The sequence below is a fragment of the Nesoenas mayeri genome, assembly GCF_963082525.1.
Source record: "Nesoenas mayeri genome assembly, chromosome: 3".
Taxonomy (NCBI): Eukaryota; Metazoa; Chordata; class Aves; order Columbiformes; family Columbidae; genus Nesoenas; species Nesoenas mayeri.
The window spans coordinates 64,318,955-64,335,992 of NC_137544.1; the positions used below are offsets into that span (position 1 = coordinate 64,318,955).

The 17,038-nt window shown below is 39.9% G+C and overlaps 1 protein-coding gene across 1 annotated transcript in view; it reads right to left on the reverse strand.

Moving 5' to 3' along the window:
• The window catches only part of ARID1B (AT-rich interaction domain 1B), a gene marked incomplete at its 5' end in the record, with an annotated part of 326,929 nt that overhangs the window by 61,274 nt on the left and 248,617 nt on the right, over nucleotides 1–17,038 (reverse strand). The window contains one exon of the mRNA XM_080342352.1: nucleotides 6,091–6,270. Coding sequence (XP_080198478.1) covers nucleotides 6,091–6,270 — 180 coding nt within the window. The remainder of the gene's footprint in view (nucleotides 1–6,090; nucleotides 6,271–17,038) is intronic.

A 17,038-nucleotide genomic window follows, 5' to 3' on the forward strand; every position in this document is an offset into this window, starting at 1 on the left:
TCAAGGGAGATTCTTATTTTTGTAATTTCATGTTCTCATCCTTCATCTTTCTGCAATTTCAGCAATGGGCTAGTCTCAGCGGCTTCCTGTTCCGAATCATTCTGCTCATTTGTGTCAGAGACACTCTGGCACGGACTGGTGAGGATGGCTGCTGGGACCTGAGAAACACTCCTGTTCCCTCCTGCCTTACCCAGCTTTCCTGGTAAGTTCAAACTTTGGCTACGGCAGCAGAAGGGCTGGTAGCTCACAGTGCACCGCTTCTGAGAAAACTAGTATTACAAGAGTAATCATCAGCAGCATAAAGATGCTAATGTAAACATGTGCCCTAGGAAGGATGGCACGAAAACCTGGCTCACTCCCATCTATGTTGTCACGGGAGCAAACTGCTCTGCTTGTAGCAGCTTCACTCATTTGAGTGCTGATTTTCCTACCATGTGAAAGCTTAAAATAAGCGAGTGTACAGTATTCAGTGTTATAGAAACAAACCCAAGCAGCATGAGAAAGAGGAAAAAAAAGGTAAAGATATGATAGGAAAGTATTTTAGGAAACAGATCACATTACACTACTTCAGTCATCAGTTTTGACTTGTCTTTATTTCCATCTCATCCAGATTAGTGGAAAGACGACCCATTCCCTCCCTGTGGGATGCCGCAGATCAGAGTTTCCTGACTACTCTCGGATATTCCCACGCTTGTTCAAAGGCAGCAGCCCTTGGACTCTTCCTCTGAACGTGGAGATCAGCCATGTCTCTCCTCGGGCCTCAGCTAACAGGCAGAGGAGTCAGTAGCATGCAATCCTGTTTATATTTAAAATAAATATACTCATCCATCATTTGAATGCACACATAATTAATTCATATGCTCCTGATACTGTGCTTTGGCTAATCCTGCCCTCCTCCCCACCCAGCAGCTGCTCACTCTGCTACAAGTTCTCTGCAGCAAGAATGCGTGAGACTTATGCTTCCCAAGGAAACGGAGCAACAATTCTCTTCTCTTTCAGAAACCAAGTTTCTGCCTGAGGGTCTTCACAAAAGGATGCCCAATATGTGGTTCAACAGAGATGAAAGGCTCCATATTCAGCTTTATGCTGACTTCAGACTGCCCTATCGCTTCTCCTCCCCCTCCTCCTCCAGGCTCGGCCGCTGGCAGCTGACTATTTTCTGTTCTGCTAGCCATTCCCCCCACAGCCAGAGTTTTGGTTGCTGAGAATCAGAAGCCACACTTCTGATTCAACGTATGTGACAACAAACTGAAGGGTTCACTAGTTTCACACTGCTCTACCTAGTGTTAAAGGTTTAACACACAACTCAGATGTTGCTCTGGTTCTCCAGTTGCTTTGTGCAAGAAAAAATGTAATGCAGCAAAATGGTGCATATATGCCGCTCAAAGATTATACACGGCCAGTTAAGACATTTTATGTACATGCTATTTGTAATGCTACTTCCCGAAGTGAAGCAAATTCCATCCCTGGACTAGCAGAACTGATATCAATAATCACTGGGAGCTACTGTCAGTCCAATTTACACAGAGCCAATTTGCTTTGTCAGTTAGGGTCTGCGAAGTGCGGTTCAGCTGCATGCTTGGAGGAGCAAACACCAATGCTAAATACTATTGTTGTTTTGATGTTATTTTCAATTGGGACAAAAAAGTCTCTTCTTTCATGTTTGGCTTCTCCAGTGTAAGCACAACACAGAAAAAACAGTGGAATCTTCTCCATAAAAATATGTGACTCAGTTAAAATAGCTCTTCATCATTCATCTCCAGGGATACAGGTCCAAAAGCACAGGGAAGTGGTATCTTTTCAGGAAGGAAAATAAGTTTAAACGTTTTTTTCCATGTTTTTCCCCCCCTCCAAGCCTTTCCTCAATACCTCAAGAACTACCTATTATTATACCTTTCCTAGACCACAAAAAAAAGGGCAAAATAAAAGCCAAACAAAATACGAGAGGAATTGCCAGGAATGAGGAGTGCAATCTTATTTCCATGTTTCTCTAATAGATTAGTAATTTGTTGGCAGTGGCTTTGACAGAAAACAGATGGATGCAGCATTAAACACAATGAATGCAGCAGATGCTAGGCCAGCCCACATCAGCTGGACGTGTCAGGCAGCCAAGTCCAAGAGCCCACACTTTTCAAGTGGGTACAAGCCTGGCAAGAGCAGCTGTACAACACTGCTGAACAACTCCTCCCCTCCACAGCCAAGGGATTTTTGGTTCCAACTTCCCCTCAGCAGAGTAGAATTGTACCCAGAGAGATGACACCAAAAACCAAAGCAGCAAATGGAATCGGGAAGAAAAAACAAAACAAACCAAAACACCAAGAGTGTAATGAACATAAAATACAAAAAAGCCTACTAACAACGTGCCAAAGACAGATGTGCATACTTGTTGCTGACACTCTGGTCCACTTTGTCCAGGTTTGCTGAACAAAGTGCTCTGACATCTTGCCATTTCTAGGCAAGCCCAAAAGAGAGAAATTCGCGAACTATCTGCTAGTTTTGCTCTCTGCTTTAGAGACACAGGTGCGATTCACAATATTAAAAATAGTATCTTAAAATCAAGTTTTTCTTGTACAGACAATTGAAATGTATTGTTCTGAATTCCCCTGAAATTATTTTACCTAAGGAACTTGAGTAGATACACTTGATATTTAAGCCTTAACTCCACAGGCTGTAGCATATGTGAGTCTGGATTCTGAGGTCCAGACTCTTGAGGTACTAAATGCATCCCATTCTGAAGATGCTACCACTTTAAAAAGTAGGATTAAAACCAGTGAGACCTAGAAAGCAAAGTGCTTTTGTGAAATGAGTCCAACAACATTAAAGATCACAAAGCACAAATACCCAATTCATATTACTTCACCACAAAAAAACAAAGGGGGGTTTAACGTTACTGTGAAGTTCTGTGGTTGTGGTTCAAAGATCTTCAGTAGTGGTTTCTTTCTTTGCTACACCCAAACAGAACAGTTTTACTGATGAATTAGTGCTAGAGTTAGGTTAGGTTATGGTTGGACTCGATGATCCTGAGAGTCTCTTCCAACTGAAATAATTCTATGATTCTATGAATTAAGTAGGAAAAGTCAGTGAGACAGGGTGCATTTCTGATATGTTCTACTGATCCACAGGAAGTTTTTCTCTGCCTCAGTCTTAAAAGAGCCAACTGACTACAGCATCCGACTGCTCTCTAGAGTGCATTTAAGGGACATTTTGCTGTGGAAGCAGTTTGATGCTCGGGTCATAGACGAGAGCTTCATTAGCCTCCGGGCTAGATGTTGTCCAAATGCAAACCAAAGAGACTGTTTTATCCTGTAACAACTGCCATCCTCGCTCTGCTTTTTTTTTTTTTTTTAATTCTTGAGGGCAGGAAAATGCTGGGATTTAATACAAAATTAAAACTAATGTTCTGTACTGCATGCTCCTGTGTTGTATCACAGACACACAGAAGCATGGAGCCAAAGCCACTTGTCATTTTTGCAGGAAATGGTTTCACAGGATTGGACTAGGTCCCCAGTACAGAATTGCTTCCTGGGAAAAGATATTCTACTCTTATTATAGATCTAAGTGTCATGTAAACATATGAAAACCAAATAAATCAACCATATCCATGAAACGGATCATTCTGCTCTCATGAACTGCGGGCTAATTCCTCCAACCCAAACTTACTGGTGTAGTCTTGACTATGGTGATCAATTCCACTGCAGAGAAAGGACACGAGCCCTGAGCAACAGTTTTCAGGACAACACACAGTGAAATCTGGCACTTAAACTTAAAGCTTCATGTTGCAGAATACTTTGACACATATATAAAAATTCAAGCAGTCCTGTCGAACTCAGCCTATGCTTAACAATATTCTAGCAGAAGGCCTCTGTGAAGCAAACACAAAAAGCAAATAAAATCCTTGACAATAATTTTAGTTTAATAATTTAAGAACTCTGTTGCAACCTAGTTAATTTTTAATATATTTGCTATTTTGGCAATAAAAGGCAAATGGGGTAACATTATTATATATTCGTCATTGCCGGCATATAATTGTACTTTGTAAGAGGGTATATGAAGAGATGAAATTACAGATCATAGAACCACAGAATGGTTTGGTTTGGAAGGGACCTTAAAGATCATCTAGTTCCAACCACCTTGCCATGGCCAAGGATGCCTTCCTCTACCCCAGGTTGCTCAAAGCCCCATACAGCCTGGCCTTGAAAAAATTTAAAACACTATTAAATCTAGGTGAATACATGACATTGAAATAACACCATCTTCATTCTAGGATTTTATTAATAGTGATATTAGCCTGGTGAAAATGTAGTGTTCTTCTGCTCTATTTGTTACCTGCAGAGCTGAAAGTCTACAGGGCCCTAATTTTATGATGACCGGTGCACAGGATCACCAGTACTCTCCAAGAACTGGCAGAAGAACACGCTTTTCATCCATCACACTATTCACCAGACCCTTCTGAAACGGCCTGTTAATGACAATGATGCTCATTTTCTTCCTGCCCCTCAAGTTCACTTTTTAATAGCCTTTTCTTCCTGACCACGACCCATAAAATCATTACATAGGCACTTTCATCTACAGAGGGAGGAAAAGAACTGCTGAACTCAAGCAAAAAAGAAAGTGGTATTCCGCGTGTTACTTAAATGCATTGATTTAGTACAAAAACCTTTCCATTCAATCAGTGTGGATGGCTAATGTTTTACTGCACTTGACACCCACTATTCCCAGAGTTCGGAATCTCAGCAGCAGCAGTACAGCGGGAAGTCAGGATAGCACATCATAAATCCACTGGATTTTTACCAGTTAAGCTAGTTGCTCACTGTGCAGATAAAAATAAGCACTTGGACAGCATTTTATGGCTACAAAATGCTTTCCAAATAAAAGGAAAGCACTAGTCAACTGGAGTTAGGTAATTAATCTTCACACATGGCTATAAGGCATTACTAGCCCCATTTCACAGTTAAGGAAAGCGAAGCAGAGAAATGAATCTACTCGCCTAAGTTGAAAGATGGTGTAAAAGGCAGAGCCAAAATTAGAAACTGGGAAATCTTGGCTTGTAGCCCTGTGCTCAGAATACTACAATAAATGTGACCCAGAGATGAAACAGAAAGGAACACTGCACAGGGCTGCAAGGCTCCCTGCAAACAAACATCAGAACTAGTTCTCAGAAACTCCGGAGACTAAAATAACCATCCTTGTTAGCATGGGCAAGTCACTGAGCCCTTACAGAATTTCCCATCACTAGCTCCCGTCCTTTTTGAGGATTTTAAGTAAGAAAGTAATAGTAGGAAGTGCTGAAATAGAAAAGCTTCTGTATGTACCTCTAAAGAAAACACTGCCCTTTATATATTCTGTGGCTTGACTTCAAGTTCATTAAACCCCTAAGTAGATGCATACTTTATAAAGGTTATCCATTGAAGACAAAACAATAGACAAGTTCAAGGATGTATGGGTTCAATGTCCAGGGGCAGAAATTGTGAATGCTATTTTTTAGTCTTCCAGCAATTCTGTCAAACAAGCAAAATAAAAGGAACTGTCTCTCGCACTCTGAAGGGTTAGTTAAGATTCACAAACCGTATGCATTAGAGCTCAATATTTTTATTCCCACAGTCACCACTATATTATTAAGTTCGTTAGAAGACTTTAACCCTCACAGTCACCACGCAATTTCATATTGGCCTTGGGATTCCATCTAAGAAAAGAAGTCCTATTTTGGGATTGGTGCTGTGACCCTTATTCCATGCTCGGTCAAATGCTGCCTTGTCGTAGAGATGACACGCTTGGGCTCCTAAACAATGGCCCTGGCAAAGCAACAGATTCATCATTTCCTTGCCCAGTTTAAGGTTGCTATTTTTATACAGAGAAAGGTGCTAATAACAGAAGCAGCTTCTTCCACAACATGCAGCTCCAACTCTGAATGACAGTTTTGTATGTTTAAGTGTTTTTCTGGGGCAGTTTGTTGTTTGTGGTTTTTTTTTCTTTTTTTGTTTGTTTGTTTTTAAGAAATCATATACCTACATACATACACTATATGTACATATATTTTTTACAAATATATATAATTAAAATTATCATCTGTATTACCAGCAAGCATTTTACCTTGTGGTCCATACTGGCTTATCTGAGGCCCATAAGTACCACTTGAATTACTCTGCTGAAAGCTACCGATTCCAGGATGCACCTGGCCTCCAGGTGAGGGGTGTGGTGACATGGAAGGTCCAGTTTGCTGAGGTCCATACTGTGACATTTGGGGGTTCCTCTGTATGCCTGTCATAAAACCTAAAGGGGAAAAAAGCGCCAAAGCAAAAATTAATATTCAGGTAACTTTATTTAAGAGAACTTTGGCATTAACAAAGAAACAACCCTCTTTAGTTATTTTTAGACTAAAGACACCCAGAAAACTGCTATTGTTTATATGAACAGAAACAAATCCATCTCCAAATCAGCAAAGCTATCTCAACAATCAAAACCTGTATACAGGTCTCAAGAACTCTTACTTGTAAAGGAAAGGGCAGTCCTGCCTAGTTACAAATGGCTGCTGATTTTAAAATTAAAGAAAACTTTAGGAAAAAAAAATAAAGGCAATTATCTGCATTACCTAATAAGTAGTACGGAATTTGCCTGATTACTTATTGTGGTGGTATCATAACTTCCAAAATTATATGTGGCTACCAAAATGCATAATTTAAGCATAGGGAAATCCACTGTAAATAATCCTATTGCCCACAAACACTCAGGATCTAAAATTTCCCTTTATGTGAAGACTTCTAATATAAGCCAGAAAAAAATGTCATTTTAGTATGTGTGCTCTAGGTCCTTCTTCTTGTCTGTGCCCAGCACACCTGTATTGCATGCTTTCCTTTTTCCCTTTTGTAAATGTAGTAATGAATCCAAATTTAATTTAAGGTTCAAAAGCTGCAGCAAGAGATCTAGTGAGACCTAGTGAGACCTAGTGAAATGATCTTGCACCTCCTTGTGCCCAGTTCTTTTGTGCTATGAACAGCTCAACCCATAATGTGCTAAAACTCTAACAACTGAAAGGTTTGGCAGAATATATACGGAGTTGTCCTGATCTTTGTGCAAGCCCCAAGACACAAGATTTGATCACATCTGAACCTCCAAGTCTCCTCAAAGACCGGCTCTGGAGGGAGCTGGGCCACACGCATGTGGCACAGCAAAGAACCAAGGGTGAAATGGCAGCTTGGAAACTGGCCTGTATTGTTTGGAAAAGTCCACACTTCTGCAATGGAAAGCTCATATGACCTTCTCCACTTGGCTTTACTTTGAAACAGACCCCTTCGATTTTTAGAATAGTTCAAACTCTGCACACAAATCTTATTACAGAGCCTATGCCTTCTGCCGACAGTGCTGTAACTAATTTAGAAACCTAATACAATCGTATGTCTGTATGAAATAAATGCTCACATTCCCAACACACATACACCATATACATCACACTCGTGGGATCCATTTAAATGAAAAATTTTGTACTGGTCACACTAAGTTTTTTATTATAAAGATAGTAAAGTTACTCTTGTATCTAGTACAGAAGTGAGGGTTTTCTGTTCACTGTGGGCCTCTTAATCTATATGAGATAACTTTCCAAACGTTGTGCTAGTGATAAGGGTTTTTCAGCCCAGTTATTATTGCGGGCAGTACTTAATACCACAACGATAGATGATGTGCTGAAAAGCCATCATTTGCGTGGGCTGTAGTGATTTCCAGTAGTGATGCAGAGGGACCGGTGGTTGTTGAATCTAATGGAGAACATGGACTAACGTCTAATGGAGAATATCAGTTTTAGCCAGCTCTGCTGTGTCAGAAGGGCTCCTGAAGGGACTAGAGCAATAAGTGAAATAAATGTTTCCACTCAAATCGCCTCTTCTTCAGGAAACTTCTCTTAATCCGTTTTTGTGGAGCGGACTTGTGTGGCTATGTGTAGAGTCATAAATAAAATACACCGGGATGATTCCCTGGCCTGCAAAGCCATGTGGCACCCTCATGTCCATCCAGCTAAACCCTCCCACGCAGTCCTGGCAGCCTGTATGACTCCTGTGCGCAGTGCCTTGTGCTGCCTCATCCATGCCCGGGGTTGGGGCTCAGTCAAAACCATGCCATGGGGCACGCCAGGCATTCAACAGCAGAGATAGCCGTGGGAAACTACTCAAACTCATGCTCCGGTCTTAGTTTACAGAGATGTTCATTAACACAAGAAGAATGGAATGGACTCCTTAACAGCTTTTGATGTGAGGCATGAGTTTCATCATCCCAGAGAGCATGAGATCCCTCAAATGAGGTTGGCTTTGCTGTCTTCTCTTGAGCATGGACAGGTAAAGAATTCAGAAAAAAAGAAGCTTGAAATTCAGGAAGAATATCTGTGCCATATCACCTTCTATCACTATCTGTACGGTATGTTGAAGCATGGCCTTAAAATAGGACCTGCTCCAGCTTCCTTCCAGAGAGCAGAAGAGTCATTTCAGCTATAGACGTGACATGGAGAAGAAAGCAAGATCAGGTTCTTACTGGGATCTGAAATTCATCATGAGAAAGAGAAGTTTATTCTCGTTTACCTCCATGAGAGCCCAGTGAATGTTCAGAGATCAGTGCATGAGTTTGAAGAGCTTCAAATATCTGCAGAAAGCTCAGATGTCTTAGAGAGAAAAGGGGTTCCTGGCCAAATCATTAACATTCTTGCATCATAGAGAGAAAACAACATCACTCCTAGAAATCTTATCAGAAATGAAAGGGAGCAGCTGGCATACATTCATTTTTCCTTATTTACACACATTTTCCCTAGTGTTCGTTTTATAAGACATACAAAAAGAAATAAATTTTCTTTCCACAAAATTAGATCTAAGATAAAGTTTATTTTTGTAAAGAAGGGAAGCAGGATTACATTAGAGCTGCACTGGAGTAAAGCTGGTGGAGTGATTAAACAGCCAGACTGCATCTGACATGTCAACTTCTTCGACGACAACAAGGTGGGGTTTTTTGTCTTTTAAATAAAATGCTGCAAAACAGCCACGAATTAAGACTTTAAAGATTGCAATGGCAACATGTTCATCAGTGAACAAATATTCTCCCTTCCTTTAATATTAGTGACAGAAGAGATACAGATGCTGCTTTACTTGCCAACACAACAAGAGATTACTTACTGAAAAAACACGTGAGTGGATTTTGGCAAACTAAGCTATTTCAGGAATGGCTGAATAAAGTGAGCCTGCCAGAAGTATTCTCTTCCTTTTTCATTATTATTTACACTACATTTACATACCTAAAGAATGGTTGTCTTTATTAAAACACAATTTAAAGCTGTAGAGTCACCTTTGTGCTTCTTAGTTCTAAATGGAACAGTAACATACTATTAACCACCAGAACTATAAAAAAATATGTCTGCATGTTCAAATAGAACACATGTACAACATTTAAAGATGGTCAGGTAGCATATTTTCTTCTTTCTTTTTAGCAAAATGTAGAGAAATATTACTAAATAGGTAAGACAGAAGCATTTCTGCTCCTTTGATAAATGAAAACACAAAAATGAAGCTTCTATTGTCCTATACAGTATTAATATCTGGTAATACATATCAAATAGCTAATACCATTTACGATACCTTTGTAAAAACATGTAAAATCTTGGTTTTCCCTTATCATATTTATATACAAACCAGATAAACAACAGTAAATTACTAAAGTTTAATGAAATTATGCACTAAAGTTGTCTTAATTACATTTGCACACCGACCAACACAAAATCATCTGTTTGCTGAATATAATCTCCTTAGCACCAACCACAAAAAACACCCACCGAATGTCCTGGGTGTTGCTGCAAAATCTGAAACGGATTCTTCTGATATTTTAAAGACTTGGCTTGAATATGAAAAAAAAACCCCAAACACCTTTCCAGGAAAGCAGGAGCTCCAACACAAAGGAAGCGACAGCAAAGTACCAAGTTATTGCCCATCAACTGATGCACAGCAACTGTCTGCTGGCACACACTGAACCTGCAGTCAATGCGAGGGCTTTTGATCTAGCCAGGAGTAGTGCATTGATTTTCATGAATGAATTAAACCTGAAAACACACGAAACACTTACTCATTTTAAGCTCAGGAAAACTTCGGAGTTTACAGATCATAATTAGATTACACATCTGATAAATAAAACATGAGGAAAGATACAACTTGCAGCAGTACTTTGTAAAAAAGAACTTCTGTAAGATAAAGTATATCAGGCTATCGCTCTTTCTAGAGAGGCGAGCTTAATGACAGAGCACAGGACCAAAGCCATTGAGGAGCTCTTCTGAGTTAGGAATAGGGAAGTTTCCTTGTTCAAGGGCTAAAAAAGGGGCTAGGCAGGCTTATTACTCTGAAAATCATGGAATAAGGAAAGCAGAAACAGACTGGATGCATTTGCTAATCATCAAATAATTAGAGAAAAAATAACATGAAATTATCTACTTACAAATCAGCTCAAAAAAAAAAAAAAAGGTGACAAGAGATGTTTTCCACTACCTATTAAGGAAAAGCTTGTGTGCAGGGGAATCACACAAATTTCCAATGCTTAGTATGTCAGCAAGGCACTGGCCAGCACCCTTGAGAAAAAAGAGTAAATGTTTGCACACCCATGACACAGTTTTTGGCTGACTTTCCTTCCTCGGATGCTGTTTGGGCTGCAATCGCTATCTCACGATTTCCACCAGAGAATACAACAGAATTGAGATGGATCTAAAATGGCAACTCCGAAATGTAGCTTGTCCATGGGTAAACAATGCTGAGATAAAAATGGCAGGGCAAAGCTAAGCAAACAAAACCCAATATTCCATGCAGTGGATATAATAAAATTTGGCAACCTGTTAGCAGGGCAGGATGCTCAGGAAGGTCACAGTGAGACTGAAACTCTGCCCGGCCCACCCGTCTCGGATGGCATGGACAACTCAGGAAGTCTTTGGACTGGTGACCCACGTCTGGGTTTTGCCCAGTTAAACGTGTCCCCAGTCAGCACCTCAGAGCACTGCAAGGAAACATCCAACAGAACAAGATTCGCATGTTCATAAAGTGTTTTAGTAATTGAACGAGTTCACTACTCTCACATAAACCTGGTATACCAGGACCCTAAATATGCAACCAGCTTGACTGCAAGGACTGTTCATGGTGCTGGAACAAACATCTCCAAATGGTGTAGTCAAACCTGGAGATGAGCAGCTTACAGACCACAGGAGATAAGAAAATACTGCTGGGCCATTGCTTGTGGGGGGGACAGTGCTACCTGGTCACAAACTACTGTCACTGGCAAAGAATGCCATGGCACCTCCTTAAAATATACATTTAAAACGACACAGTGAGAGGGATTTAAATACCGGAAAAAAAAAATCTAAGGAGCCAAACATTATACAGAAGTCTAAACAACTAACAGGAATGAAGAAACTGGAAAAGGTTTGACCCATGTACCAGAATACAACCCAAGTAAATAAAGTGAAACCCTGCGGGTGGCATAAGAAAACTGGCCTCCAGAGTAACAAGCACAAGAGTTCTTTACGTTCATGATAATGTACTTTCCTCAGCTCTTCTTCTCACTTTCCAGAAGCCAGCCTTACTTAATATGCCCACCTGGACTGGTTACAGCACATATGAAACCTACATGTGTCATACCATGGAACATCCGACCTAGTAATATACACTACGAGTTGATGGGTTGCTGAGCATGAGTAGATCAGCTTGTAGTGTAAACCTCATTTAGATGATGCAAATACTAATTCTCAGTATTCCTGTCCAATTAATAGGCTGGTAAAAAAAAACCCCAAAAAACCAACAAAACAAAAAACGCCTTCACAAACAGATGGCAAACAAGATTCTGATCCATATTTAGCACAGCTAAGTTATAGCACTGCACCAATACATTATCTTTGGATGGCTCTGGTATGAACTTGTTCCAAGCAGTCCCACTGACATGAGTAATACTTTGGTATTAAATATACTAGATCTTTGCTAATATCCCTGGTACTGAGAGAACGCTTCTGCTGACAAGCAACTTCGGCAACTGAAGGGTAGCAGCATAAAAAGAAAATGTACTGAGACCACTGACATGGAAGAAATTAAAAGGCTTATTTTTAGCCTCTAACAAGAAGGTTAACAATCTTCTTGATACTTAGTTTTTACTCATACAAAAGCTAAAAAAAAAAAAAAATAATTCAAAAATCCTCATTTCTTTGTCCAATCACAATCGACCTTTTACAAAGTGATGAAGAGAAAGCTCTTTTTCCCCATTAACCATGAAAAAAAAAATTAGTTTCTACATTGAGCTTTTTCTTCAGCCCACATAAAAAACCTCGTTGTCTTCTCCAAGTCCATCAGGGTGTCACTAAAAACATCTGAAGTTGTCTGGGCCAGAGTAACAGTGACATGGTTTCCCTTTGGTACTCGGACATTTTCATGTTGGCATCTACTAATATCTGCAGAAAGACCAATGCATTTCTTCACACTCATTCAGCAAAGGATGTTTCTTTGACTACGTGACACAGCAGTTACAGAAAACATCGCCTTAGCAAAATCGGGGCTTCCTGCAAAGATCACTGCAGTATTTCTTCTTTTCGCACAAGGATCAATGTTCTGTTTAAGAAAAAGTGCTGGATTGGTTTTATTTTTTTTTTTTTTAAGTATTTTCTTATTATGCCTTAATATCTCTCTTAGAGTCTCCACACTGTTTATTTGTTTGACTGCTTCCCATCACAATGTGAATAGCTTTGGGGAAGATGGAAACTAATGACCTAGCTAAGGTTTTAACCCAGACCCCCTAGTGTTTTACCAGCTGTGCTATTAGGTTAACTGGCTGAATCTCCTCTGCCTCTCTCTCTGATATTACAAAACCCAGTCTATGTATAGCATGCAATAATGTTTAAATTTTTCCCACCCCTAAACCTCCCTCTGCTACTGCCTGGCCTTGAAATTCGTATAATCTATCATCGATAAATTAGAATCTGGGGAAGGATCAGACAGATTACCCAGATGGTCGCTGGGCAAGAAATATCCAGCCTTTCCTAATGCAAACCTTGCGTAATGCTCTCTGATGTAAATTTTAAGTGCTACACCGAGGGCAGAGAAGTAAAGACATTTGTGGAGATGTTGATGCACAGATAGAACAAAAAACCATTGCTCCCGCACCATTTTAAACATAATTTGTTACTGTATGATGCCTTGGACAAGATGCTTTTACTATATGCTCGGAAAATCAGGGTAACAGTGAACTGTAGTACAAAAGCCCCACACGCTGCCCTCTCAGTTGCTCTGGAAGCGAATCCTTGATTTCAGTAGGTGGCTTGGGCTGTTGGAATTAATCTGAGCAGTAACTTGAAAAACATGAGGAATCCATCTGCTGTATACAATTGACACTTGTCTGAGTTTCCCCAATAACACACATATTTGCCAAAATCATGGTGGAGAGCAAAGAAGGAATGGCTTTTTTCAGAGTGTAATGTGCAAGGCCTGTGGACTTAATGGTCTAAATTTACGGTTTGAAAAATTTGCCCTCCCTGGAGACTCCCATTCAAAGCTTCCATGGATCAACTCGGATCTTCCTTTTAATGAAATTAATATATTGGATACCACAATATACACAGATAGATTTTGTGAACAGGACTAAAATAACACATGGTGACTTTTCTGTCTTGCGCACACATAAAATAAATAATAATATTTTTTCAAAAATACAAAATCAGCATGTTGCCCTCAGTTCCAAAATGCCTTTGTCTTGCTCTTATTTTACCACGAGTTACAATTTACTGATTCTTTCCTTCCTCGATTTGCAGCTGTTCCCTGACGAGCATTTATTCTGCAGCCTTTTGGGATCCTTTGGTATGGGAACTATCCAGTGATAGCTATAATATATACATTATATAGATTTCAGCTCACTGCCCCATATATTAAATTAAAAAGACATAAAGGGTCTGAGACTAGAAGTTCTTTATTTTTAGAGAAGCTTCATAAACAGTGTAACTGAGATACTGAGGGAGCAGAGTGGCCTGGAAATGACTGTGCTGTTATACAGGGAGAGCACTGGCACCCCTGGTTTACAGGCTGTGACAGGAAGCTGTCCCAGGGACAGGGATCGTCCCCAGGAACTGTACATGGAGCCTGGGAACAGGAATGTCGACTGTCACTTCATCCAGCTCTTCATCAGTGGCTGCTTGTGGCTTATCTTGCTCTGAGCCCAGAGGCAGGGAATCTGATGGCTGCTTAATGAAGTCAGTGGAAACTTTTCTATTGAGAAGTCTCTCTGCTGGCAAATACATAAACTCTCTCAGAATAATTCAATTCTGCTCCCTAATCTCAAAAAGAGAATCCCCAATTTAGTTTTAAAAAAATGAAATAAAGATTTATCGCCAAGTATAACAAGATTTCACATCAGCATGAAGAAAGCAACGACCAGCTACTAGTATACAAAATTTACTTGGGAGAGCTGATTCCGGGTTTTGATTGCACAGATATTATTATCTACCTCAAATCCTACTTCTGCAGTTTTCACTCTCCCAGCATGGCTTATCAGATGTAAATCATACCTTTTCCTCTTTCAGTTCTTCCTGCAGATGGCCAATACTGCTGTAAATTTAGTGTAGGCCACAAATAATCAGATCAACCTAAAGCTGAACCTGGCTCCTGTATGTTTAAAATCCAAGGACAGTCTGAAACTAGCATCCTGAAATGGCAACTGATTTCTTTAAGAATTAACCTGGTTTGGCAGAGTAACATCATTTCTAATACTTTTGGGCAAGAAAAGCAGGTCTTCCTGCACTGCCTGAGACAGACAAAACTATTCACTCCCACAGCTCAGAGTGAGAACCAGTAACCTTTCATTCCAAAGATCTCGATTACTAGTCAAAGTAGACATACTGTAAGCTTTTTTGCTGTGCATTGCTACATGATGTGGTACACTACAAACAGGTAGAAAAATAGGGGTCTTGAGTGCTATTGCAATTAAAACAGCAAAGGAAAACAGAGTGCATACATTTAAAAAGCCTGCTCATCACACCAACACTATATTTCAGTGCACACTTCCACTTTTACAATCAAATTAAAAACACAGTGCTAAAAAATAATGATGGCCTGATCTTTTTTTAAAGACTGCTGATAAACTTGGTGCTCACTAACTTGAGAAACTAACATAACTTTTTGAGTCACCACAGAAGTTTAGTGCATGTCTGTACTGCATGGCTCTGTCTTCTCATGCAGATCAGCTCTGGATGTTCCCATGCATCATGTTCCTGTTTTATCATATGACTTGAGATGAAAAATGGATGTTTTACAGAGCTAGCCTTGCAATGAACTAACTCTTTGTAAGGATGTGACAGCTTCAACTAAAGCCTGCTTTTCCTCCTTATGTGACACACTCCTCTGGCTTTTGAGGGCACAATTCCTCTAGCCCAGCTTTCTGAACATGAAGACTTCCTTCCAGCCTGGCACACTGTTCCTGAGTACCAGCTGGCGCTCGGCTCCTCCGCACTGACCCACCTGGAGAACGTGATGTGCAGAAGAGGCACTCAGACATACCTGGCTCTGCACTCAGTCCATGTCTCAAGCACCTTTCTTTAAGAGCCTGAAACACTTCAGTCTACACCAAGTAAACTTATTACCAAGTCTGATTTAGCCTTAAGTGCTGTCATCGTTAACATAGCAAGCAGAAGAATTTTAATGACAAAAATATTTTTATTCTCTAGTTCAGGGGTGTCAAACCCATTTTCGCCAGGGGCCACATAAGCCTTGCGGTTGCCTTCAAAGGGCCAAATGTAATTTTAGGACTGTATAAATGTAGGAGTAGTTATGTTTATATATACATTTATATATTTATACATACATATATTTATACATATATTTATACATTTGACCCTGCTCTAGTTCCTCAGTGCTCTGAATAGATCCCAAATCCCCAAATGAGAGCAAAAGACACATTCTCAGGGAAAAGCTCTTTTTAAAATCTAAAAGCAAACTACAGTATCTTTTTTGTTGCAATAAGAATTCTTGGATCTGTTTTCTCCCTTCTAGTTTCTTTTTTAAGGAGAAAATAGATTTCAGGGAAAAGACTCTCTGCCATCAAATGTCAGTATTAAGCCATAAATCTGATCAGGAACTGTAGGTGCAAACCACCAGATTGGTATTCTGTGCCTTCCACACCCGCAAAACCACTCATATTTTGTTAGAAGAAAACACATGACAGTGGAATTTATGTGATGACAGAGTACAAATAAGCAAGCTCAGAAAACAGTTAACGGGGAGAAAAATACCTATATGAAATCTAATGGGCAAATTAGGAAATTGTAGTTGCAGGAATTCAGTTCCTGCTTAGTGTTTATAGGGAAGCACAAAGAGAACATCAAGATGCCTGATCACATCCCATCTGTTACTACCTCTTGCTGGATAACATCTTGGCTGCCAAAAAAGCTATTTAAATTTACTACATTGCAGCTACTGATAAATATCACTTCTGTGAAAACCTAATACTAAGTGAGGACTAGATCTGAGGATAAAGCTCACAAGCCGTTGTGTCAAAAAGATCCAGATTTTGCTTAATATAACACCTGTACTCCTACAAGCCTTCAGTTTCTTACTCCCTGTTCCTGTCTGTGATATGTTTTTAATAGAGCATTCAACTGTACAACAATCCTCAAAAGCTGGATCATGTCAACAACAGGCAGAAATAAAGCTAGAAGGGAAAGAATGACATGAAAAAAAAGGAAAAAAAGAAAAGGTACTGGGAGGAAGTGATGGAGAAGAGGAAGGCTACTAATTCAACAGTTTTGGAGGTGTGTACTCTGGGCACTTTGCACATAGATCTGACAGGCACAGAATTGTGCCACGAAACTGCCTCCAGCAATAGAATACATTTTCCAGCACATCACAGCAGCTGCAACGGCATCAATTCTGCTTGCAATCCATGTCCAAATAGAAAAGTTCTCAGTGGTCCTATTTCAGCATATCTCAAGGACTAATTAAATCCTCATTACTATCTTCTAATTATTCCAGTGCTCTGGGATTTCACTGAGCAAGTCCCCAATGGTGCA